At 36.0% G+C, this 26072-nt stretch overlaps 1 protein-coding gene across 2 annotated transcripts in view; it reads left to right on the top strand.

The window, feature by feature from the left end:
• The window catches only part of PAFAH1B1 (platelet activating factor acetylhydrolase 1b regulatory subunit 1), a 62086-nt gene extending 36542 nt beyond the window's left edge, over positions 1-25544 (top strand). For both annotated transcript variants that reach the window (XM_069603124.1, XM_069603125.1), the window contains 9 exons: positions 11418-11502; positions 11785-11859; positions 12753-12959; positions 17633-17801; positions 19673-19775; positions 20492-20720; positions 21902-22003; positions 24307-24463; positions 25363-25544. In XM_069603124.1, coding sequence (XP_069459225.1) covers positions 11418-11502; positions 11785-11859; positions 12753-12959; positions 17633-17801; positions 19673-19775; positions 20492-20720; positions 21902-22003; positions 24307-24463; positions 25363-25436 — 1201 coding nt within the window. In that variant the 3' untranslated portion in view covers positions 25437-25544. The remainder of the gene's footprint in view (positions 1-11417; positions 11503-11784; positions 11860-12752; positions 12960-17632; positions 17802-19672; positions 19776-20491; positions 20721-21901; positions 22004-24306; positions 24464-25362) is intronic.
• Positions 25545-26072: the final 528 nt, after the last annotated feature.

The raw sequence follows: 26072 nt of genomic DNA on the forward strand, positions 1-26072 counted from the left end.
AATTATGGCCAAATATGATTTATTGCCAGAATGTAAAGGTTTTTCAGTGTTTAGAAACCTGTTAGTACAATTACTGTATTAATAAACAGGAGGAAAAAATGTGGTCAGTCCAGAGAATATAGAAATTGTATTCTTAATACCCAATCCTTATTGTTAGAAATTCCTTAGAAAATAAGAAATTGAATATTTACTTAATTTGATTAAGGCTTGTTGCCAGAAATCTACAGCAGACATTAGAAATACCAAGTGCATTTCCGTTAAAGTCTAGAACAAGTTCAGAGTTCTATGCTCCTGCTACCATTTATATTTGTATTTGAGATTCTAGCCAGTGCAGGGAGGCAACAAAAACTATTAGAACTATAGGAAAGGAAGGAGACCAAGTGTGTTTGTAGGTGATAGCGTCTGCATAGGAAATCCAACAGAGTCACCAGTAGCTTAAAAATATAATACATTTTTGTGTGTCTCTATACATAAAGATGTCTGTAAGATCTCTTGATAAGTCAAATAATCTGGTTGCTAAATAAGATGGTATAATACGTTTCTGTTAAATACCCCTCCCACACACAGCTGTGCATTTCTTTTGTGCCTGTATCTGTGTAGATGCACAGATAAAGGCCTGAAGTGTTAAGCATGGTTACTTCTGAAGAGAAGAATGAAATTGGATAAATGTAGAATGAAGATATGTGCCAGTATTGTTTCATTATTTTAGAAGACAAATATATTTATTTTTTGTGTAAATAAAAAGTAAAAGTTTAATGTGTTTTCTTCTAAACAAAGTAACTATAGATGATGATTATTCTCTGACGTTATAGGTTGCAGTGGAGAAGTGTTCAGTTCAGTTCAGTTCAGTTCAGTCACTCAGTCGTGTCCGACTCTCTGCGGCCCTGTGAATTGCAGTACACCAGGCCTCCCTGTCCATCACCAGCTCCCGGAGTTCACTCATGTCCATCGAGTCAGTGGTGCCATCCAGCCATCTCATCCTCTGTCGTCCCCTTCTCCTCCTGCCCCCAATCCCTCCCAGCATCAGAGTCTTTTTAGGTCAGCCTATTTCTTTTTGCTTTTCTGCCTAGGTACCCATAGTATCTGTATACTTGTTCATGTTTCCCAAGCTAGGTTTTGTTTTGTTTTGTGTGTTTTTGGCTGTATGGCATGAAGGATCCTAGTTCCCCTGATCATGGACTGAATTCCTATCCCCTTGCAGTGGAAGCATGGGAGTTCTAACCGCTGGACTGCTAGGGAAGTCCCTGGATGTTCTTTATTTTTTTCTCTTAGTATATTTGGTTATATTGTATTGTGTCTTTTGGATTCCTTTTATTTTCAGTTTTATGTCATCTTAGATTTTGGGGGGGGAAGTATAGAGTGTTCATCTATAATTTTCTGCTGCTTCCAGGGGTTATTCTTTCTCTCTATAGCATGCTTTCCTCTAGTTTACTTGCTTTGCTGCTTTTCCTCTTCTCTTAAGAAAGTTTGCATGGGTCCTATGTGGCATTTTTGAGTATAGTTCTGTTTTGTGGAAAGAGTGATGTAGCTGGAATAGCTTGAAATTGAATGTGCTGTCTTAGTACACCTTTCTACCTAATTAATATAGTCCTTTGCTCTTGGGGCATTATACCTCTTAGTTTTCCAGGTCCTTCTTAGGTGAGCTAAATCTTCTTCAAGTCATCTCAGGCCTTTTTTGGATAATTGTTTGTCTTTGTTGGCTAATTCTGGCTGGCACATGTAAAGCTAATTCCCTTAACCCTTCTCTTAAATCCCCCTTTACCTGTAGAGAGTGCCCTAAAACTCCCCCGTGATTGCTTGTCTGTTGCTCTCTCCAAAGCTCCTAGAAACCACTGATCTTTTTCCTCTAGTTTTGCCATTTCTGGAAAGTTGATATCACATGGTGTGAGGCTTTTCAGAATGACTTTTTTTGGTATGCATTTTGAGGTTCCTTCATGTCTTTTTGTTACTATATTTTTAAGCTGTGTTTTGCTTTGGAAAAGATTTCCCTGGTTGCTCAGACGGTAAAGCTTCTGCCTACAATGCAGGAGACCAGGGTTCAATCCGTGGGTTGGGAAGATCTCCTGGAGAAGGAAATGGCAACCCACTCCAGTATTCTTGCCTGGAAAATCCCATGGAAGGAGGAACCTGGTAGCCTATAGTCCATGTGGTCGCAAAGAGTCAGGACTGAGCGACTTCACTTTCACTCTCACTTTTGCTTTAGAAAACTAAACCTCTTCAGTTATTTGAGGGATTCAAGTCTTTCCTGTGCATGTATTTTAACATTGTATATATTTAGTGTCTATTAGAAAGTGACTCTGTCCTGGCCTTTAAAAAAAGAAAGTAAACATCTGTACTTTGCTACAAACTAAAATTGTATCTGTACATAGGAATACACTGCTACCTGTGTGAATTAGAATCTCTTAATACTTGGCAACAAAGGCAAAATATATGAATTGAGTGCTGGGACTGAAATGAGGCTGTAACTGTAGTTCATACCCTTTCAATTTCAAATTTTTTATGTTAAACTATTTTCATTGGCTATAAATATAAGTATATATTTAGACATACACTTCTTAATATGTTGCTTTCATCTAGCTTGTTTTGAGGTTCTGCTGCCTTTATATTTCCTTGGGGTGATAGAGTATGAGCCCTTCTGAGTCTTCAAAGGAAGATTAAAGTTATTCTCAGTTTGTGTTATATTTAATCTTTTTATTCTTTGAAAGCTTTTAATTGAAATATTTCATTCAGTAGAATGCATCATATTCTGATCATTCCAAAATAACAAATAATGACTTGTAGTCCATGGGGTCACAAAGAGTCAGATATGACCTAGAGACTAAGCACACATACTGTAGGAGGTACTGGTATTTTCTGTTGTTAATGTTAGACTTGTCAAAACAGCAATAGTAAATAAACATACTTCATTTGTGAAATTGAACCAAGATTATAAAATTGCTTAATGTTTCAAGATATACATTTCAGCATTTATTGAGTGAGATGTAGGCATTTCTAAAGGTAATAAAGATGTGGTCATCAATGTCAAAATTGTTGATTTTCTGTTAAACTCATACAGAGCTGCAGAACTTCTATTGTGTCATGACATTTTGTTTCCCTGAACTATTTGATTGTATTTTAGAAGACTGTATTAAAAGAGAAGTCATACTGAAAAGAGAGGAGGGCAGTGCCCCAAATACAATTAAGGAAGTTGAGAAAGTTGTATGCTGAGTGGCTCCTGGTTTATTGTGTTTTTGGTTGTTTTTTTTTTTTGGTGAAGTTGACGGTCAGCTGAAAGGTGAGATACAGTTAGATATTTGAGAGTACAGAAAGGAGACTAGGGACAAGTGAATGATTCATCAGGAAGCATTGGAATGACAACCATGTATTATGACTTGACCCATACAAGTTTTTTTAGCCAGGTAATTCTAGGGATGTCTGTTGTAAATATCTGATTTTAAGTGATCTTTACTTTTATGCTTTAGGGCTTATTTATGATGCTCTTTGTTTATTTAGTTGGTATCCCATCTAATCTTCCTATATGCTTCTGATAAGTAAGCCTTTTTAAAAATTCTACTTAAACTGCTTTTTCTTGCCTTGCATGTCCTTCATAATGTTTCTGTCCTATCTTTCAGCCATTTCTGTCATACCTTAATCTCATTTCCAGTATTTATATCTATTATTTATGTGGATCACTTTTGGAACAATTTTAAGTAATGGTAATAGGCATTCTTTTCTTGTTCTTGGCATTAATGCAGATATTTCTAGTGTTTTACCATTAACAGTATTATTTATTGGTTGAAAGTTTGAAGGATTTCTTTTTAAAATATTAATAAGATATCTTTTTTAATATTAATGAAGACCTTTCTATTGTAAAGGGATGTTCTAAAATCAAGAATGTTGAAGCATTTGATCATACAGATATTGAGATCTTCATCATATTCTCATTCCCAGTTCCCCTCAGTATACCAGGTACCTGTTCTTTTACTTAATGATGAAGATACAAGTCCACTTACCATGATTTACCTAAATTTTATTTTCCTTTACTTCACCACTGCCAGAATTAGGTCTCATTGTAACCTCTTGCTGTGCTTTACTTGTCCCAGGACTGGTAGTAGTTGAATCCTGGCCTACCCTTTTGAAATATATTCAAGTGTGATGATGAAGGTTGATTATTACAATCCTTCGTCAGGGCACAGGAGGTTGGAGAGGTGTAAGACCTATGGCCAAGAACTTACCTTATCAGTACTGCCCTTTCCCCAAAGTCTCAGTGGGTGACTGTAGCATATTTAAGAAACCATGTTACCTACCTGTCTGAGAGTTGGCTAATGTATGGCAGCAGTTTGTGGAATGACCCGCAATAGTGTCTCTGCACTTGCAGTGAACTTTCTTCACATCTTCAGCAGGACTGTGTAATTCATCTTGGCGTTTGTCTAAAATGGCATTGCCTGGGTCATTGTGTGGGCTGTCTTCTGTAGCAGGGCACCAGAGATGATGATGTGCTGCTCCTGGTGGCGTGAACCTGCATGCTTGATCCTGCTGCTCTGGTCTTCTCATTATCCTGGTGGTGTGCCCTCCTAACCCGGTAGGGATCCCACATTCATAGGGCCACTGCAGCCTATCAGAGCAGTGCACATTAACCCCACTGCTTTCCTCATTCCTGAATAGGTGAGATCAGTGTGTTTTTGTAATGGACCTGGTGAGAAGACATCTATTTGTCAGTTTCTAACTTACCCTAGTTTTTCCTCATATAAACAATAAAGTTTGAGTGTTTATAGAATTCCTAGAACATGTTTATTCAGCCTTAGAGTACTAGAGTACAGAGTTTGAAGAAACACTATTATTGTCATTTTGGTTTCACAGACCTGAATTTTGATTCTCAACTTCACCATTTATTAGCCCCCCACCCCCCAAAAAAATATCAATTAAGTTCTATGAGCCTCGGTGTCTTTACCTTTGAAAAACAGCTTCTACCTCAGTCCCCTGTAGTGCATGCTCTGTAATTCTTTCTGCTTCAGTTTTGTTGGTAAGAAATGCTGGGGACCCTGAAGTATTCTGCTTTTATTGTTCGTGTTATCTAATCTTTTTAGAGTCATTTTTGTTTAACTAGCAGTTCATAGCATTTTGATACTCTTATCTCTATAAGAATGTGAGGTTGTGTATGGGTTGGTAGTGGTGGGATGTTATGTATGACTCATACTACAAATACTACTGATATTACAGCTACAAAAATTGTCTTGGGGCCATAAGAATGAAGGGCATGTAGGAAGTCAGCTAAAGTGCTTAAAATACAATCCTTGCATTTTTAATAAGCTTAAGAATAGTTTAGAAAAGCAAAGTCTCATTTGTTACTGTAGCAGTCCTACAGGTGAGCAGAAGACTCTGTCCAGGATGGCACTGTCCATATGTCAGCGAGAATTCATAGGTAAAATCCTTCACCTCAGTCTGTTCTTTTGATTTTAGCCGTTTTCTGTGATTCTGCACGGCTTTATTGATTTTGGTTCTACTCAGAGTGACCTGTTGCACTTCTGTGTGAATTTTTCTTTGATTCTAGTGATACTTGTTTTTCTTAATCTCCAAAGGCTTAGTAGATTTACTTAACTTGTGTATGAAGTTTCTTTGAGAGATTATTATAAACTTGTGCTTTGATGCCCTCCTGTTTTCAAGGGTATGCATCTTCCATCATTAATAAAGTGATGAAGATCAACTCTGAGTCAACAACTGAAATTAGTAGCAAACTTTGGAAGCACCCTTTAGGCTTTTGTTAGAACCAGCAGGTTCTTCAATCTTATTTATTCTTTCTTTATGTGATGGTGGTACACCTTGCCTGCGTTAGAGGTTCTGTGTTCTCAGTATGAGTTCAATTGGCATAGATGTTGAGTGGCGAGGTAACAGGCAGCGGTGAGAGTTACTTGGCCATGGGAACCTGGTATTTGATGTGGAAATAGAATTGACTAGACTGTTCTGGGATGGGTTTGTAGACTTTGTACATCATCAGTATGTTGTACCTCCCCTAATGATATCATACACATTTAAACTTCAGCTTTATTTACTGTATTTTTGTTTATATTCCCTTTCTCTTTGATAATTCAGTATTATATTTTAGACCATCCCCAAGAAAAAGAAAATAAAAAAAGCAAAATGGCTGTATGAGGAGGCCTTACAAATAGCTGTGAAAAGCAAAGGAGAAAAGGAAAGATACACCCATTTGAATGCAGAGTTCCAAAGAATAGCAAGGAGAGATAAGAAAGCCCTCCTTAGTGATCAGGGCAAAGAAGTAGAGGAAAACAATACAATGGGAAAGACTAGAGATCTCTTTAAGAAAATTAGAGATACAAGGGAATATTTCATGCAGAGATGGGCACAATAAAAGACAGAAATGGTATGGACCTAACAGAAGCAGAAAATATTAAGAAGAGGTTGCAAGAATACATAGAAGAACTATACAAAAAAGATCTTCACAACCCAGATAGTCATGATGGTGTGATCACTCACCTAGAGCCAGACAACCTGGAATGTGAAGTCAAGTGGGCTTTAGGAAGCATCACTACGAACAAAGCTCGTGGAGGTGATGGAATTCCAGTTGAGCTATTTCAAATCCTAAAAGATGATGCTGTGAAAGTGCTGCACTCAATATGCCAGCAAATTTAGAAAACTCAGCAGTGGCCACAGGACTGGATAAGGTCAGTTTTCATTCCAATCCCTAGGAAAGGCAATGCCAAAGAATGCTAAAACTACCACACAGTTGGACTCATCTCACATGCTAGTAAAGTAATGCTCAAAATTCTCCAAGCCAGGCTTCAGCAATGTATGAACCGTGAACTTCCACATGTTGAAGCTGGTTTTAGAAAAGGCAGAGGAACCAGAGATCAAATTGCCAACATCCTCTGGATCATTGAAAAAGCAAGAGAGTTGCAGGAAAACATCTACTTCTGCTTTATTGACTATACCGAAGCTTTTGACTGTGTCGATCACCACAAACTGGAAAATTCTGAAAAAGATTCTGAAAAACCAGACCACCTGACCTGCCTCTTGAGAAATCTGTATGCAGGTCAGGAAGCAACAGTTAGAACGGGATATGGAACAACAGACTGGTTCCAAATAGGAAAAGGAGTACCTCAAGGCTGTATATTGTCACTCTGCTTATTTAACTTATATGCAGAGTACATCATGAGAAACGCTGGGCTGGAAGAAACACAAGCTGGAATCAAGATTGCCAGGAGAAATATCAATAACCTCAGATATGCAGATGACACCACCCTTATGGCAGAAAGTGAAGAAGAACTAAAGAGCCTCTTGATGAAAGTGAAAGAGGAGAGTGAAAAAGTTGGCTTAAAACTCAAAATTCAGAAAAGTGAGATCATGGCATCCGGTCCCATCACTTCATGGCAAACAGGTGGGGAAACAGTGTCAGACTTTTTTTTTTTTTGGCTCCAAAATCACTGCAGATGGTGACTGTAGCCATGAAATTAAAAGATGCTTGCTCTTGGAAGAAAAGTTACGACCCCGAGACAGCATATTAAAAGGCAGAGACATTACTTTGCCAACAAAGGTCCATCTAGTCAAGGCTATGGTTTTTCCAGTGGTCATGTATGGATGTGAGAGTTGGACTATAAAGAAAGCTGAGCGCCAAAGAATTGATGCTTTTGAACTGTGGTGTTGGAGAAGACTCTTGAGAATCCCTTGGACTGTAAGGAGATACAACCAGTCCATCCTAAAGGAAATCAGTCCTGAATATTCATTGGAAGGACTGATGCTGAAGCTGAAACTCCAATGCTTTGGCCACGAAGAGCTGACTCATTTGAAAAGACCCTGATGCTACAAACGATTGAAGGCAAGAGAAGGGGATGACAGAGTATGAGATGGTTGGATGGCATCACCAACTCAATGGTGATGAATTTGTGTAAACTCTGGGAGTCCGTGATGGACAGGGAGGCCTGGTGTGCTCCAGTTCATGGGCTTGTAAAGAGTCGAACACGACTGAGCAACTGAACTGAACTGAACTGAATGCCGTGTAATAGCTCTCTTTTTCTAAACTGTTAAGTGTAAATATGGTTACTAACTAGATATTTAACTTTCCTTGGATAGAGAGCACATGCCTGATATTCTCAAGTCTCACTGCTCCTCCCCAACTCCAGTATTTTACAGTGTTCATTTTAAGCCTTACTGTAGAGTGGAATACTGAGGCTGCTTTACGTTCTGTTCTTGCTAAAGTCAACCTATGAATAGCCAGATTGCTTGGACACTTTTCAAACTATGTTTTACCTCTCTCAGATCTTTGTCATTGGTAGCGATTTCCATTTCTTTGAAACGTTCTTCTCCATTGGCTTGCTGACATCTCTTAATTTTTGTACTATAACAGGATTCTTCACTTTCTGATGACTTCTTAAAAAGTTTGATATCTGTCAAAGTTCTATCATTTACTTTCTACTTTCCTTGCTCCAAAGTGTTTTTCACCACTTATGGTTTGAAACACTGCTACCTATTCACCAGTTTTCCCCAATTCTTTAATTACATCAAATCCATCTCTTAAGCTTCTGATCTTTGTGTTCAGTTACCTTCTTTACCATATATCTTTACTTAAATGTCGTATAGCCACTTCAGGTCAAAAGATTTAAAACTGAACTAATTATATTCCTGCCTCCCCCTTTTTTTTCCCCCTCCTCTTCTCCTGTTCTGTACAAATAAATGTTATTACCATGTACCAAAAACTTGTGAATCAACTGTTTTCTCCCATGTCCCACTTTGTGTAGGCTGGTCAGAATTCCCATCATTTAAAAGTCTACAAATAACAAATGCTGGAAAGAGTGTAGAGAAATTGAACCCTCCTGCACTGTTGGTGGGAATGTAAGTTGGTGCAGCCACTATGGAAAACAGTATGGAGTTTCTTTTAACAGTAATTAAAAATAGAATTACCGTATAGTCCAGCAATCCTACTTCTGGTCATATACCTGGACAAAGCTGTAATTCAAAAAGAGGATACCCCTATGTTTGTAGCGGCACTATTCACAAAAGCCAAAACATGGAAATATCCTGTCCATTCATCGATAGATGAATGAATAAAGAAGATGTGATACATATATACAATGGAATACTACTCAGTGATAAAAGAGAACAAAATAATGCCATTTGCAGAAACATGGATGCAACTAGAGATTATAATACTAAGTGAAATAAGTCAAAAAGAGAAAAACACTGTATCACTTATATGTGAAATCTACAATTATGGCACAGATGAACCTATATACAAAACAGTGGTTGCCGGGGTTGGGGGGGAAGAGATGAACTGCAACTTGGAGGTTGGTAAATGTAGACTGTTTCATTTAGAATGGATATACGACAAGGTCTAGTGTGTAGCACTGGAACTGTATCCAATCTCCTGGGATAAAACATAATGGAAAAGAATATTTAAAAAAAGTGTGTGTGTGTATGTATAACTCAGTCACTATGCCGTACAGCAGAGATTGGTACAACATTATAAATCAGCTGTATTTGAATTTTTAAAAGTTTGTGTGTTGGACTTTTTAAATTGCAGTATAGATTCACTTTAAAAACTTTTATGAAGAAATTTAGTATATGGAAGTATATGAAAATGGAACAACTCTAGTTAAAGGAGGGAGGTATAGTGTTCCACCTACTTGGCCAGTTTCTTCCCCACCTGCTCAGTAAATGTTGATTGGAATTATTATCCTAAATTGCTTCACTACCTGTTTTATGACCTTGAATGTATCAGTCTCTCAATTATGTAATATAGGGGTTATACACTTTCCTACCTAATTTAACAGCATGGTTTTAGGATCAAAAGAGGCAGTGAATGCTGTTTTTTAGATGTAAAACTTTATAAAAAGTTTTTATACAAGTTATACGTCCTCACATAGGCCTCTCTTCCAAACACCATTACTTGAGGGGTTAGGAAATTTCAACATAAGAATTTGTGGGGTATACAAATAATCAGTCTGTAGCATCTTTTGACTTAAATGTAAAGATGTTTGAAAAGCTTTGACTGTATGAATACTTATTGTAACATTATTTTAAATATTGAAACACTGACCGGTTTTCAGTGTACTGAATGAAATGAACAGATATGTGACTTGATTAAAGCATACGTGTGAATGTATAGGCAAAGAGCATGGTATGAGTGACCTGTGCTGACCTATGTTAGTATTAATCTCAAAATATTGGGATTTTTTTAGTAAGGAAAAGGATATAGTTTCTTCTTTTAATATTCTTACCTAGAAAAGTATCATCATTTATCTGTCTTTCCTTTACCAAAAAAAAGTCCATTAAGATAATTATTGCTATAATTTATACATGTTACGTGTACATATTGTCTGTTATATGAGCTTCAGAATTGTAAGCTGTGTGTAGTGTGTTCAGGCAAAGTTCCAGCACTCAGGCTTGACTCTGAGGAAGGAGTAGAGCTGTGTAGGAACAGTGAATATTTACAAATACTGCCTAAGATTTTTTAAACCCTTGACATTTTTCCCTTTGTTGCCTGAAGAAGGAAATAAAGCTAAGTGATAGATAGGTGTCTTTTAGTGTCTTTGTTTTCCTTACCACTTGGGATATTCTTACCAAAGGGTAATTTATTTGTTGAAGGTTAGTTTGTTTGTAATATAGGCTTTGACAGCACAGTATTTGATGAAATTGTTTTGAGAGAGCCATTGCCTTCCTATTTGTATTACTTGAGAAGGCCCAAGTAGAACTGCTTGGAAATTACAAAGTAGTACTATTTACAGGTTCATGTAAAGAATTTATTTCTGAATGAATCAAATTATCCATTAATAAAACAGGCCAGAAGGTACAGGCTTGTAAGAAGCACACACAGACTCACAATAATAATCCTATACTTTCTTCAGTCCCACGGCCCACAGGTGTGATGTTCTGACCTTGTAATTCTAAATTAATCTCTCATCTATGACACTGTACTGTTTGTAGCTTGTGCCTTTTCCCCACCCACTCTCATGGTTTAAAGTTGTCTCTAATATTAAAATGCTAATTATAATTTTACCAGAACAATTCTCCTTACAGAACTAAATTTCATTTGCTAGTCCTTGAGTGTCTGTAAGAATGACAAGTATTCATAGTAAGGAGGGCTAAGTGTAAACATGAACAAAATTGCTAATTACTGTCATAAAATGATAACTAGTTATATAAGCCAGGTCTTGATCTTACAACTTGTAAGGTAAACAATGCATTAGAAATACAACTAAAAGTTCAAGAATAGTATTAACAATCTTATGCATATGCTGTGAAGGGTTAACTATTTTAGAGGCTTTTGTGGGGTGGGTGGTTCATTTTCTTGTGAAATGCTTGTATGATTGGAAGGGTAATCCTCTTTAAAAAAAAAGTTGTCTTAAGGTTTAGGAGATTTTAAAAAAATACTTTCTTCAACATAGGAATGAAAATATTAAGAGTCATTTGAATTTGTTGTCTTTCAGAAATCGAGCTATAGCAGATTATCTTCGTTCAAATGGCTACGAAGAAGCATATTCAGTTTTTAAAAAGGAAGCTGAATTAGATATGGTATGTTTGACTTTTTACAGTTACTCATGTAGTTGATGAGTAGGTTTTATTGAAGTATCAGTAGTTAGCAGTCACTTCAGTTATTCAAAACCTTGTCATTTGTTATTATGGTTTTACTTGGCACTAAACCTGAAATTCACCCACCGACACACACCTTCTTTGTATAATCAGATAATTTTAGTGATGTTTGGGCCTAGAGATTGAATGCTGTGTATGATGTGAGGTTTTGTATTTGAGCCCTTTTTTCTTTCTTTTTTTTAAAATCTTTTTTCCTCTCTCTAGAATGAAGAATTAGATAAGAAATATGCTGGGCTTTTGGAAAAAAAATGGACATCTGTTATTAGATTACAAAAGAAGGTAACAAAATCTTTTATTTTAGTTGTATTCAGAGTATTATATTAAATATAAACTTTGAAAGTATCAACATAATAAATTTTTTTCTGCATTAGCAGTTACGATTAACCTTAAAAAGGTAAATAAAAATACATTTCTATGTACTATGGCATATACGGACCATTGCTGATACATTGCTAACTTAGGCAAACAGGAGTACTGGCTGGGTTGAACGTAACACAGCCCTGACTTCAAGGAATTGGTACTGAAGAACCCATTTATATACTTATTGGGAAGAACACATGGAACCAATATGTTGCTAGGAAGAGAGCACTAAAATGTGCTCTTAGACATTTCATTTTCTTCTCTGAGCTTTGATCTGTTAAGTGAGCGCAGTAAGTAATATTCTAAGGTCCTAATGTTTGTACTTTCAGTAGGCAAAGTTAGAATGAATAATGTTGTTATAACATGATTTAATCCATAAAAAGCCCTTATTAGGAAAGTGCCTGGCACATAGATGTCAGTAGTGTTAGCTTTTATTATGAGTATTCTGATGAACAGGTACAATGCAAACGAAGTTAGGAAAGAATTTACTAAGGGTGGCAGAATTAGAAGGGATCAAGATAGATTTCCTACTCTTCCTCAAGTTGCATCCAGCACCTTCCAAATTCTTCAAGTTAAGGGGTTCAGGCACAATTGTATTGAGTTTTTCTCAGTGTGCAGTTTTGTCACCCCACTAAGATTTTAGCGATATGTAATATAGATAATTTTCAGTTAAATCTAACAAATGCTTTGTAAATTGCTAAAATTTTATTCTGCATATATGGATGCAAAATAAAGGCAGTTTTAAAAAATACCAAATATACAATTTTTATCAGAATCTATCTGTATATAACTGCTGTGTGTTCCTTCTTAAGGTTATGGAATTAGAATCAAAGTTAAATGAAGCAAAAGAAGAATTTACGTCGGGTGGACCTCTTGGTCAGAAAAGAGACCCAAAAGAATGGATTCCCCGTCCACCAGAAAAATATGCATTGAGTGGTCATAGGAGTCCAGTTACTCGAGTCATTTTCCATCCTGTGTTCAGTGTTATGGTCTCTGCTTCAGAGGATGCTACAATTAAGGTAGTTTTTCTTTCAAAATTGAAAGATGTACAATAGGATAATTGTTAAAAGCAACTTTAATGTTAATTTGAGAAAATTGGGTGTCATCAGTTTAACATTGGACAAATAATAGGTCATCTAGTGCTTGAATAACTTGTCTTCTTGAAGACTGGAAGTATAAGTATTTGCCTTATTTATAAGCAGGAGGAGAAGGGGATGACAGAGGATGAGATGGTTGGATGGCGTCACCAACTCAATAGACATGGATTTGGGTGGACTCCAGGAGTTGGTGATAGACAGGGAGGCCTGGCGTACTGCGGTTCATGGGGTTGCAAAGAGTCGGACACGACTGAGCGACTGAACTGAACTGAGCTGATAAGCAGAAGTGATAGATGCAAGTATAGGATTATAAAACTAGTAATTCAGGGGATGAACATATTATGCAAAAGAACTCAATAGAGGACTTTTTTAGTCAGGAAAAAAGTTGTTTTTATAGTTTCCTTTGATTGAGACACAATACAGTGAAAGTTGTATAACCATGTACAGAAAGATAAGTAAAACATGGTTTTAAAATTTTAAGTAGGTTTCTCTATCTAAAGATTATTTCAGATTAAGTTCTAGATTTTAACTTTCATTTGTAGAGGTATAGCTAAGCAAATGTGAGTAGATTGCCAAGATTGTTTGTATCATATAGCAACAGTCAGCATATAATGCAGGCATGACTTAAATGTATGTACTTAACCCATTCTTCAAATTAAACAGGTTGTATGTTTTCCTTTTGTGGTTTCTTTAGTTTCTAAATCAATGGCTTCTTTCTTCCTGTGGGCTGGTGATCGATGGGGCGTGCTGCCAAGTGATTTGAAGAGAGTCTTATATACATACTTGCACTACATATTTCTGTAGGCTGAGATGACTACCTATCTAATACACTGATACGTTGCTGTCTTTCAAATTATGTTGACATGTATTTAATTTATTAACTTCATGATAGTCTTGTTTACTAAAAACTGCACTCCTGTCATGAACCGTGGGGTTAAGATCAGCTTGTCAAATAGATGGAAAGCTCAGTCTTAACGTTTGATTTTGCAGCAGTGGTATAAAAACATAAACAGAACTGCTAAGGTCCCATCTATTGGGTCAGCTTTAAAATATTACAAATGGAGGTTTTAGAAGCTTGATATATAACCATAACACATATCTCAACAACTACTAAAATTCTCTCTTCCATTTAGTCTTTATTTAATGTGTACACATGGCTGTTTTGTTAATGACAAGCATTTGTATTTTTTATTTCCTTTTTTGATTAAACTTATTTTAGAAATACTTCTCTTGGTTTCTAATGAAATCATCATTTTTTTGTCATTTTTAATGACAGTATTTTAATTGTATCATTTAAATATCTGAAACATTTCTGGTTGTCACTTAGAATTAGTTCTTAAATATTAAGAAAAATAAAGAGCAAACAAAAAACTGAAAAAATACTTTCAATTAGTAAAGCAGAGGATGGATTGCCAACTTTGTAGAGTTCAAACAAGTATGATAAACAGTAACATCTCAATAGGAAAAATGGAGTATAGGTCATGAACAGGTAATTCATAGAGGAAGGAAAAATAGCCAACAATAGAGCTTTGGCCTCATTACTAATAGTAGAAAATGTTAGTCACTCAGGGATGTCCATCTCTCTGCGCCCTCATGCATTGTAGCCCTCCAGGCTCCTCTGTCTGTGGAATTCTCAGTAGAACCGACAATAGAGCTTTAGCCTCATTACTAAGAGTAGAAGAAGTGTAAATTAAAATACATGTCAAATCTAGCAAGCTGCTTTGCTTCTTATGTTTTACTTGTTTTTTGTTTTATTTTTATTTTGCCTGTGCTGGGTGGTCATTGCTGTGCTGGCTTTTCCTCAGTTGTGGCAGACAGGAGGTACTCTGCAGCTGCGGGCCTTGTGCGGGCTCCTCATTGCGGCGGCTTCTCTTGCTGTGGAGTGCAGGCTGCAGCAGTTGCGGCATGTGTGCGCAGTGGTCGCAGCTCCCAGGCTCTAGGGCACAGGCTAGTCGTGGCGCACGGGCTAGTCGTGGCGCACGGACTTGGTTGGCTCCACAGCCTGTGGAATCTTCCTGGATCAGGGATCAAACCTGTGTCTCTTGAGTTGGCAGGTGGATACTTGACAACTGAGCTATCAGGGAGGCCCCCAATATTTTACTTTTTAAATGAGAATTCCCAGTTGTGGTAAGAATTTGATGAAGCAGGCATTGTAATTACATTTGATACAGTCTTACAGGAGAACAATTTTAGCACAATATATGAAGGGCTAAAAAACTTAGTTTTTGACTCAAATTCTTTTTCAACCATCACTGTCTGACCTAAATATTGCAGAATGAGGATGGATATTTTTCAGTATTCAAAGGTTTTCAATATAATGTTTTGTATAGTAATGAAAAACATTGCGTTTTGTTTAGAAAATAATAGGAATTACTTCTAAAAGAATGCTTGCTAGTAACTTTTTAATGGCATGGAAAAATTCTTATGATAAGACACAGAGGGAAAAACAGGTTAATGATGTATACACAGGTACTGTACTTTTTTTAAAAAAGAGCATAGAAAAAATGGAAAAATCATGCCATTGGTAGGATAGTGAATATTTTTATTGCCTTTATATCAGTACATTATAGATTTTTTAATCATGAGCATTTATTTTATAATCATACAAAAGGTAAATACCCAGTAGAGAAAAAATTGATTATCTTTAATTCCTAACATTTATAAACATTACATTACCATGTTTGCTTACCATTTATGAAGAGACACGGTTCTGGGTATATTTATTAATAGTTTAGAGGAAGATGCTTCAGTGTTCTTTAATGAATGCAGGAAACAAAGTTAACTGAAATGGAAGTGAACTTCAAGGTCATACCTACCGTTCAGAATGTATTCACCTGAACTCTTGGTGTTGAAACAATTAGATATCAAAATGGGTAAAGATAATATTAAAAAAAACCCCTATAGACTGATACAATAACATTCATGAACATAAATGCAAAATCCTTAACAAATTATAAGCAAATTGAATCCAGCAGTTCATAAAAGGAGTAATTAGTATGTCATAACCAAGTAGGGTTCATCCCAAAATGCAAGCTTGGTTGATATTTAAAAATTAATTAGTGTGATATACCATATCAGTTAAAAAAGCGTAATAGTTTCAGGAAAAGCATGATAAAAACTCAACAAGCTAGGGAGGGAGCTTCCATAGACTGGTAAAAGGTAAAGGTATCTGGTAAACCCACAGTGGACAAAATATTAATACTTAACGGTGGAAAGCAGTTCTTCCCCCTCGAGTTCAGGGATCAATGACCACTTAAATCCACGTTTGTATTAGAGTGGCTAGCCAATGCAGTAGAGAAGAAATAAAAGGCATACAGATTGGAAAGGAAGAACTATTACCTGCAAATGTTACTTACAGATAACATGATTTTCTGTGTAGAAAATCCCAAGGATTCTTCAGAAATTTGCTAGAACTATGACTGAATTTAAACAGAATGCCAAGATACAAGGTCAATATATAAAAAGTAATTATTTCTATAAACTATAATAATTGAAAATTAAAATTCTAAAATGCTATGATAACATCAAAACCCCCCCCAGTATAGTTAAGAATACATTAAAGAAAAAAAATACATTAACAAACTGTGAAAAAAGCTAAACATACGGTAATCACTTCAGTGTGGAAGTAGTTGAACATTTAAATGGTAAAATTTTTATATGTTTGTTTTGGGGAGCATACATAAATTTTCCATAAAAGAAATGTTTTTAGAGGATATTTTTGTATTTTTTTGCATAGTTGTATAATTTTGTGGGTTTTTTTATGTAACATTGTATACATGCCATAGATTCCTTACATCTATGTGGCAATTTCCCTACTATTGGATGTTTAAATTGTTTCTAGACTTCAAAATGCATTTTCTAAGTTTCTTTAAATTGTTTGAAATACACCCTATCACAGATATATTTTATTATGGTAAGAATGGAATCAGCCATTTGATTTTAGAGCACGTACGTAATTAGTGTTAGTTACAGACTTAAGACTAGCATTTGACCACCAGAACAGAAGTTCAGTGTGTTCTTGAGATGTGTTTATAATAATAATTATTGTTGAGAGTTTATTATTTTCTTTAAAAATGCGACTGTGGCTCAGTGCTTTTACATCAAAATGACCATATGCTTCTGTTAATCTGCTATTTAAAGACAGTTACATCTTGTGAAGTCTTTCCTTGGCTTCTTAGATGTCTGAGCTCTGCTTGTCTAGTAGAATTGGGTATTCCTTCATCATTCCCCTAATATTCTACATATAAATTCACGTCAGGCTCATGAATTTTTTTTCTTTTTTTGGCACTTATATTTACTTTTTAACTTGTCTGTTGCCTGATGTCAGGCTGAGACGAGATTGTTCTGTGGCAGTCACTAGCATGATTAGATATATGGTGGACACTTAATGAATGTGGTTTTAGAGGTTTATTTAATAATCGTTTTTCTCTATAGAGAAAAGACCAATTTATGCTTGAAGATGTGATGATTCTAAGACAGCTATCCTTTGTTAGTTGCTCGGTTAGTCACTATAGCGCCAGACTGGCCTGTCGAGTGCAAATGTGAACTGAGAAAGGAATGATGTGATGCTAACCAATTTTCTGTTCACTTGACAGGTGTGGGATTATGAGACTGGAGATTTTGAACGAACTCTTAAGGGGCATACAGACTCTGTACAGGATATTTCATTCGACCACAGTGGCAAGCTTCTGGCTTCATGTTCTGCAGATATGACCATTAAGCTATGGGATTTTCAGGGCTTTGAATGCATCAGAACCATGCATGGTAAGGAGTAGAGGATAGCATTTTGATATTGGTTTCTAACATAGTATTGCAGGGAGAAGAAGGATAATGTTTTCTTACAGGGTGCAGGTTCCCTTCATTCGGTCCTTACTGTGCCAGGAGCATATGATACAGGCAGTCCATGGATAGTCATGGTCATTGAGAGTTGTCTCTTTGTTTTGAGGTTTAAGAATCTCTTTGTGCTTGCGTGCTCAGTCGCTTTAGTTGTATCCGAGTCTTTGCGACCCTGTGGACTGGAGCCCACCAGGCTTCTCTGTCCATGGGATTCTCCGGCAGAAATACTGGAATAGGTTGCCATTTCCTTCTCCAGGGGATCTTCCCGAGCCAGAGTTTGAATCTGCGTCTCCTGTGTCTTCTGCATGGCAGGTGGATTCTTTACCACTGAGCCACTGGGGAAGTGTCTCTTAGTGGTTATAAAATACTTACTTTCACAAATATTTTTGGATGAGAAAAACTGCTAGGGCATCTATCTGTTCTTGAGAAAAAGAGAAAATGAAGTTACTGAGGTGGTTTTTCTTTCTGTTTTTCATTTTTCTCAATTGGGAAACTGAAGTTAGAGAGTAAATACAGTAAAAGCTGGAACCCAGGTTCCCTTGTTCACTTTTTAATATCCCACATGCACTGTAGTCTCATTGTTATCTTCTCCTTGTCCTGGAGATTATTTTCTGAAGCAGTTTGGCTTTCTGGAAAGAGCGTGGGCTTTGAAATCAGATACCTGGATTCTGAGTCCTACTTGTTTACTTACGGCATTAGGAAATTTTAACCTCTTTAATCTGTAAGGTTAATAAAATTTAAATATTGAATTAAGAATTGAAGCCATAAGGCTTGTGAGGATAAAATGAGATTGTATGCTTGAATCATCTGGTTTAGTACCTGGTACATAGGAGGTGGTTCCTAAATAAGGATTTTTGTTTTTTAAAACATGATAAAATATGGATGTTTGGATTTTATATTAACTGTGTTAATAATAAACTGTTTTAAAATACATTATCCAGTGATGTTAGCACTTGAGAAGGCTATGCAATTACATAGATGGTGTAATTTGAATAATATGTCCCCCACTCCCCAATTTAAGTGCATTAGGGAAGTTTACCAGTTAAAGGAGTTTTATTGAATCCTTTTGTAAAATCTGTATTTGTTTTGTTAGGTAGCCTGTGTCTTATTGCTCTGACTTAAAGAGTTCTTTCCAATCATTGTATATTCCTTTAAATGATGTGATACTTAAGAGAATTTTCTGGGGCTTTTTTGCCATAGGATAGCTAACTAGCATTATGAATAATGTATTTTATTTTTTTTGCTCCTGTGCACATCAACACAAAAAGCTTTCAACCACTAGTTTCTACATAGAGCCAAATGCCCATTTTTCTTATCCATTCTATTCATCTCTGTAAATCTTATTTCTGTTTTATATCTTAGAATAGCAACCATGGAAATTTTTGTTTTGTTTTGCTTTTTAGTGCTCAGAAACATCCGATGTGTTAATATATTCAAATGCTGATGGTACCGATTACCGTGATTTTAACACATTATTGGCTGGGACGTATTTGCAGAAATGAACACAGTATGGCATTAATAGGTCTTCAGTTAATAACTTGTTAAAATAGTTGTGCAGGTTGAAATGTAAATTGAGCTGGCTACTTATTTCATTGTGAATTGTTTTATTAGTTACTAATTCCTTAACAGTCCCTTATGTTTTTGTGTAAATCCAAGTTTCTTATTAAATTTATATGAACTCCATTGTATTTAAAGTAGCTGTGATACTTGAAATCCCTGATGAAATCTCATGGTAAATTAAGGTTTAATTGCTCTTGGTGATACATTGTTTAACATAGTAACTGCATTTTGTGTTTTAGGCCATGACCACAATGTTTCTTCAGTAGCCATCATGCCCAATGGAGATCATATAGTGTCTGCCTCAAGGGATAAAACTATAAAAATGTGGGAAGTGCAAACTGGGTAAGTAGATTTAGTTGAAAAGGCATCAGCTTAAAGAAATAATATTCAACAAAGAATCCAAAACTGTGTTCTGATTGTTCTTGTAAATTTGGTTGTAACCCAGAATGATTACCATGACAGTTACATTTTAAAACTTAAGTTTTAATCTTTAAATGTCTACCCAAAAGGAACAGAGAAATTATGGAAGAAACTCTATATCCTTGAGAGCCATTTTCTGTGTAATGGCTTATTTTCTCTGTGGTCTTCTTTTAGGTGATCTCTCTGAGTTGAATTAAAATGTAAATAACATTTTTGCAGGTATGCCCAATTAGGCTTAATTTGGTTGTGCTTAGAATTACATGACTGTTATAATAAAACCTTAACCTACTGGTTTTGTCCAGATTAGTAAGAGCATGCCTTTTCCCCAACATGGCTAGAAATATTTTTGTTAGGTTTACTGTGTGTGCTTAGTTAAAAGATTATATTTCTCTCTATTTTTTTCCTTCTAGATTTTGATTTGGTTAGCTCTTTAATGATATTTCCATCAGCTTATTTTAACTGATGTTTGACTTTCCAGCCTGTCTCCCTCTTTTATTAACCAGGAATGTACGTGTATTCTGTTGACTTGCATATGATGCCAATTCTCTTCGTTCCAGTGCATAGCTAGTCTTGTATCGCTTCTGGGAAGGGCCCCAGTGATTGCTGTTCACAGTGTAAATTATTATGTATTTTTACAGCTACTGTGTGAAGACATTCACAGGACACAGAGAATGGGTACGTATGGTGCGGCCAAATCAAGACGGCACTCTGATAGCCAGCTGTTCCAATGACCAGACTGTGCGTGTGTGGGTCGTAGCAACAAAGGAATGCAAGGCTGAGCTTCGAGAACATGAGCATGTGGTAGAATGCATTTCCTGGGCTCCCGAAAGCTCATATTCTTCCATCTCTGAAGCAACAGGATCTGAGGTACTGTATGATTTGTGTTATTTCATGATTTTGTGGCTGTTACTATTTGAGAACCTTTAATGACCTTCCCCGAGTCTCTGTTTCATGCCATTATAAAATCTACATCCAGAATTCTGAGTCTTGAAATTCTTTCCAACTTGCAGATAGATGTGTTTATATTTTTTAACCAGTGGTTATTGTTGCTGTCAGTTGACCCTTGATGTGTGCTAGGGTTAGGGTAAGTGAAGTGGTCATTAAATCAGAAATTAATTATTATTGTTCCTGTTTTAAGAGTATACCAATACAAAATAAAACTTATGGGAGAAGTTAAAGTCATCTTCTAGGAGAGTAGCTTTTCTCAGGACTTCAGTGGTGGTCCAGTGGTTGAAACACTCAGCTTCCTGATCAGGGAACTGAGATCCCACATGCCATGTGGCCAAAAACTAAAAACAAGAATAGCATTTGTTTTAAGTGAAGAATATTTCATATGGAGGCCTCTGATAGTCTTGATCATTTGTGCTCCTCATGATTTCATTCTTTGTAATTAATACTTTTAAAATTACAGAATAATTACTTCTGTAAATATTGTATGAGCCAAAATTCTTTTTTATAGTGACATTCCTATTGTGTGTGTTTTTTTTTTTTAATTTTAATAAATGAAGACACTCTCACCCTCACCTACCCCCAACCAATTATTTTTCAAAATGAAGCTGTTTTGGTAATCTCTTCCTAGTTGGCTGGCTCATTGCATTTTCAGGTTTGTTGGGTTTTTTTTTTTTACTGCCACCTGGTGGTGGTTACTTACCACATCATAGATTCATTGTAGCTGGGGTAGTAACAGTCATATCCAATTCTTTGTGACCTTGGATGAATAAGTCCTGGATATCTAATGTACAGCACGGTGACTGTAGTTAACAGTACCGTATTGTATACTTGAAATTTGCTGAGAGGGTACATCGTTAGTGTTCTTTTCACAGAACACACACAAATGTGGTAATGTGAGGTGATAATTGTGTTAATTAGCTTGATTGTAGTAACCATTTGTATACATAGCTCAGAACAGTGGTATGCCTAAAATACATATCGTTTTTTGTCAAACAATGCATTTTTACAAAATTAGAAATACAGATCATTGTTGGGTAGTTGTCATTTAAGTCACCTAACTTCTTGCCCAGGAAATTTGATTTTTATGTTTTCTATAGACTAAAAAAAGTGGCAAACCTGGGCCATTCTTACTGTCCGGATCCAGGGACAAGACTATCAAGATGTGGGATGTCAGTACTGGCATGTGCCTTATGACCCTGGTGAGTTTGCATAATTTCACTGCCGCTTTCGCATTTTTACTCTGTGCATATCTTTTAGGGTCAGGTGCCTTGTGGTTTCCTAGTAAATCTGAATTACTTGATGTTCTAAAATAACTTCTTTATAAAGATACTTTTTGGTTAAGAGCATGGTTACAGTGATATGGAGGTTATTTCTATAGACTATTACATTTTACAGTGGATCTGCAAAGCCAGTCAGTGCTAGGAGGGAGATTCTAGCCATTGTATCTCTAAAATTACGTAATATCGCCTGTGAAATATGTAGAAAACAAATATTACAGACTCATGTATATTTTTTGAAACTGTGCTTCTTGATCTCATTATATTTACTTTTAAAATGAATCCCTTTAACTTACTATCTATTCTCATGTTCCAGTTTTATTTGGTTATTTTAAGCATTCAGAAATGAATAGTATTACTTAGCAGCAGCAGCAGCTCTATGACTTGGAAATCTTTATTTCATTTAGGAGCCTATCTCATCCAGCTTTTAGTATGAGGATATATAAATTATAAGAAGATGTTATGGACTTTCTTGTTTGCCTTCAGGAGTTCTAAGGGGGCCCATGGACATTAATCCAGTGGCAGCTTGTATAATTTGGCATGCATGTTTGTTTTGAAGTGTTAATCTTAGGTGTTAATCGTATCTTGAAGCAACTGTCTTGTCTATGGGATATGGTAGACATGTATGGAAGTATCATCAGGAACTGATTGGCATTCTTAGAATGTTAGATTTCTAATAAAAAAATAGATAATGTAGTATATTTTAAAAAGAAGAAGAACTGATTAAAAAATTAAACTTTCCTCTTAGTATTCTGAGCTGAGTTCAAATATACTATCTTGCTGTTTGAAAACATGTCTGCATTTAAAAATCAGAAAGCATGTGCTCTCTTCTTCTGGAACAACACAGGTCACCATTAATTTCCCTAGAGGTTTCTGCCTCCTGTTTTTCAACTGAAAGAGGATTCTTTTTTTCTGCTTTATTTTGGTGTGGCTCCAAGAAACATGGTTTGACTTTTATTGAATCTTCTGCAACTTTAGTGATTGGTGGGTGGCTTTTAGAGATCACTGTAATATAACAAAGTGTTTTAAGTGAGAGCAAAGAAGGAAAAGTAAACCAAGGCCTAAGATGTATTGCCTTGGTCATCTTTTTTTTTTTTTAACTTAGCTCTTTTGGGGGGTTCTTTTACAAAAGCAGTATAGTTTATTTACATTGTAGAAAATTTGAGAAATAAACAGAAAAAGGAAAGAAAAAAGAAGAAAATTACCCTCAGATCACTTTACCATACCTACTAATAACTACCAGCTATATTAGATTAGAGCTGTCCATTGGAACTTCGTGTGTTGATGTTCTGCTTCTGCACTGTCCAGCATGGTAGCAACTAGCTGCACACAGTTATTGAGCATTTGAAATGTGGCTACTGAGACTGAAAAACTGAATTATTTAATTTAATGCTAGTTTATATTTAAATAGCCAGACATGGCTAATGGCTATCCTGTTGGACTGGACTATTCTAAACTCTTCTTAAATTACTATAGATGCATATGGTGGCTTTTTAAAAACATGTGAACATTGTATACATGCTGCTTTGCAGTAGACTTTTAACCTAGCAGGTGTGTGGCATTTGCTCAGTCATTAGATGTACTCAGTACATACAGTGATTTGTTGAACATCTTTGTTAACTCATTAGTCACCTTACACATTCTTAATTATTTCTTAGGATAAATTGTAAGAAATGGAACTGCTGGACAGGGGATATAGGTAGATGAATGGATGAATAAAGATATGCAGTAAATACCTACATATCTTTCATCTAGAGTTGCCAGTTGTCAACAGTTTCTCTTCTCCATGTGTGTATTATAGATTTTGCTGTGCAGTTTGAAAGTTACCTGTGGACACCATGATACTTGACCCCAAATATTTTAACATGTATTTCCTAAGTATTTTATAAAACATTAATAAAGTTGTCACACTGAAGAAATTTAATACATTATATATTTAAATTTTCTCTAGTTACCCTAGTCGTGTCCTTTATAACTACTTTAGCCACTATCCAGGAGCTAGTTAAGTATTATATGTGTTGCATTTACTGGTCATATCTTGTTAATTTCCAGGTTCCTTTAATCTAGAAGGATTCCCTAGACTTTTTCCCCCTTTTGCCTTTTTGGCATTGATGTTTTTAGTGCATGTAGTTTCAATCCACTTTGAGTAATGCCTTAACTATTTTCATAGATGCTGTTTAAACTATTTATCCCTTTATTAAGTCATACACCTTTTTGTTTTTAAGGTGGGTCATGATAACTGGGTACGTGGAGTTCTGTTCCATTCTGGGGGGAAGTTTATTTTGAGTTGCGCTGATGACAAGACCCTGCGTGTGTGGGATTACAAGAACAAGCGATGCATGAAGACCCTCAATGCGCATGAACACTTTGTTACCTCCTTGGGTATGTACGAGTTACGTGGTTTCTGAGCAGTTAGGTTTTGGAGTGCCAGACCTAACAATTTAATCTGACCCTATGGATGTTTCCAGGTAAGAAATGAAGATGGGCTTTCAGGGCAGAATAGAGAAGACAGGTTAAAAAATCTTATGGATTCCTACTGTTTGTTTGAAATTCTCCTTTCCTTAACTCTCTCCATCATCAGCCTTATAATAAAACAGTTACTTTCTCCATTGCACAATATTAGTTTTGGAAACTAGAATTATGAAGAGGATGCTTACTTACCACTCTGATGGGTAATTTTTCTTCCCTACTAGTTTGTAAGTTTCTCAAAGGAAATGTTAACTTTTTTCCTTTGGCACATATGTACTACCATGTACCGGGAACTCAGAATTGTATTACACTTAATAAACATCCTCAATATCATCTGAACCTGAATTTAGAATTTAAGATAGTAAATATACTAGAGTATTATGGATCTAATAATGAAGATGGAGCAGTAGAATAGGGCTAATGTTTAAACCTTACAGAATTGTTGGGAGGATTAAACATGAATATAAAGCATTAGTACTAAGCCTTGAGCATAGTAAATGTTCAGTAAGTGGCTGCATTGAGGCTGTCCTTGCTGTTAGAATTCAGTGTTTATTCAGCGTCAGTTGGAAAGAGGATAGTGGGGGAGGGTTGTTTTTTTTTTTTTTTTTTTTAAGAGATTTGATACAAGATTTCATTGTTTCGGTTTCCCTTACCTAGTTGGTAAGCTTGTGATACATCTGCTTGGGGTGGATGTGTGGCTGAAGAGAGGGACAAAATGGGTATTCCTGGCATTTGAATGTGTTATTTGTGCCTTATTAAACATTGTTTGTGGCTCAGTCTGATTTTAAAGTAAGCCTTTTCTTTTTTTTCAGATTTCCATAAGACGGCCCCATATGTGGTTACTGGCAGTGTAGATCAAACAGTGAAGGTGTGGGAGTGTCGTTGATTGAGTCTCATTTGGCCCCTCCTCCCTTTTTTCCTCTGGATGCACTCTGATGATACCATGGTTACCCCATCGAGCTCTGTTTAAATAAATATTGTCCTTTCATGTAAATTATTCTGGATGTAGATTGAGCTTATTAAATGTTACACACAAAGTATTCATGCATGGTGAATCCAAATTGTATACTGTAAATTTACATACGTTGTCTAGAAGTACCATAGGGTTTAAAAACCTGGGCTGGCATTGGTCACACCAGGCCTAAGAAGGCAGAAGTTGAATAAATTGAACTAGGGCACTAAACTGAATAGTTGACAGTGTCATTTTATGTTGGATTATTAATTCCTGTTTTTCTTTCTGCTGTCCTGTTGGTGCCTGACTTGATGGCCTCATTTGGGGGAAAGTGGTGGTTATTAGGGCTTTTTCTGAAATGTGTATCTATGTAACATCACTTAAGTGTGCTTAATAAATCTTCTTTAAGGATGTTAGATAATAAGGTTACAATTCAAAATCTTCTGAACCATCTATGTAATTAATGGGGATTACATATTGGAATTTTTGTCATGACACATTTGCCAAATCAATGGGATACATTTGTTTTGGCAGCCTATCAAGCAAAGGCTAGTGGTATCTTTATGTAAG

This window comes from Ovis canadensis, chromosome 11, assembly GCF_042477335.2.
Source record: "Ovis canadensis isolate MfBH-ARS-UI-01 breed Bighorn chromosome 11, ARS-UI_OviCan_v2, whole genome shotgun sequence".
Lineage (NCBI taxonomy): Eukaryota > Metazoa > Chordata > Mammalia > Artiodactyla > Bovidae > Ovis > Ovis canadensis.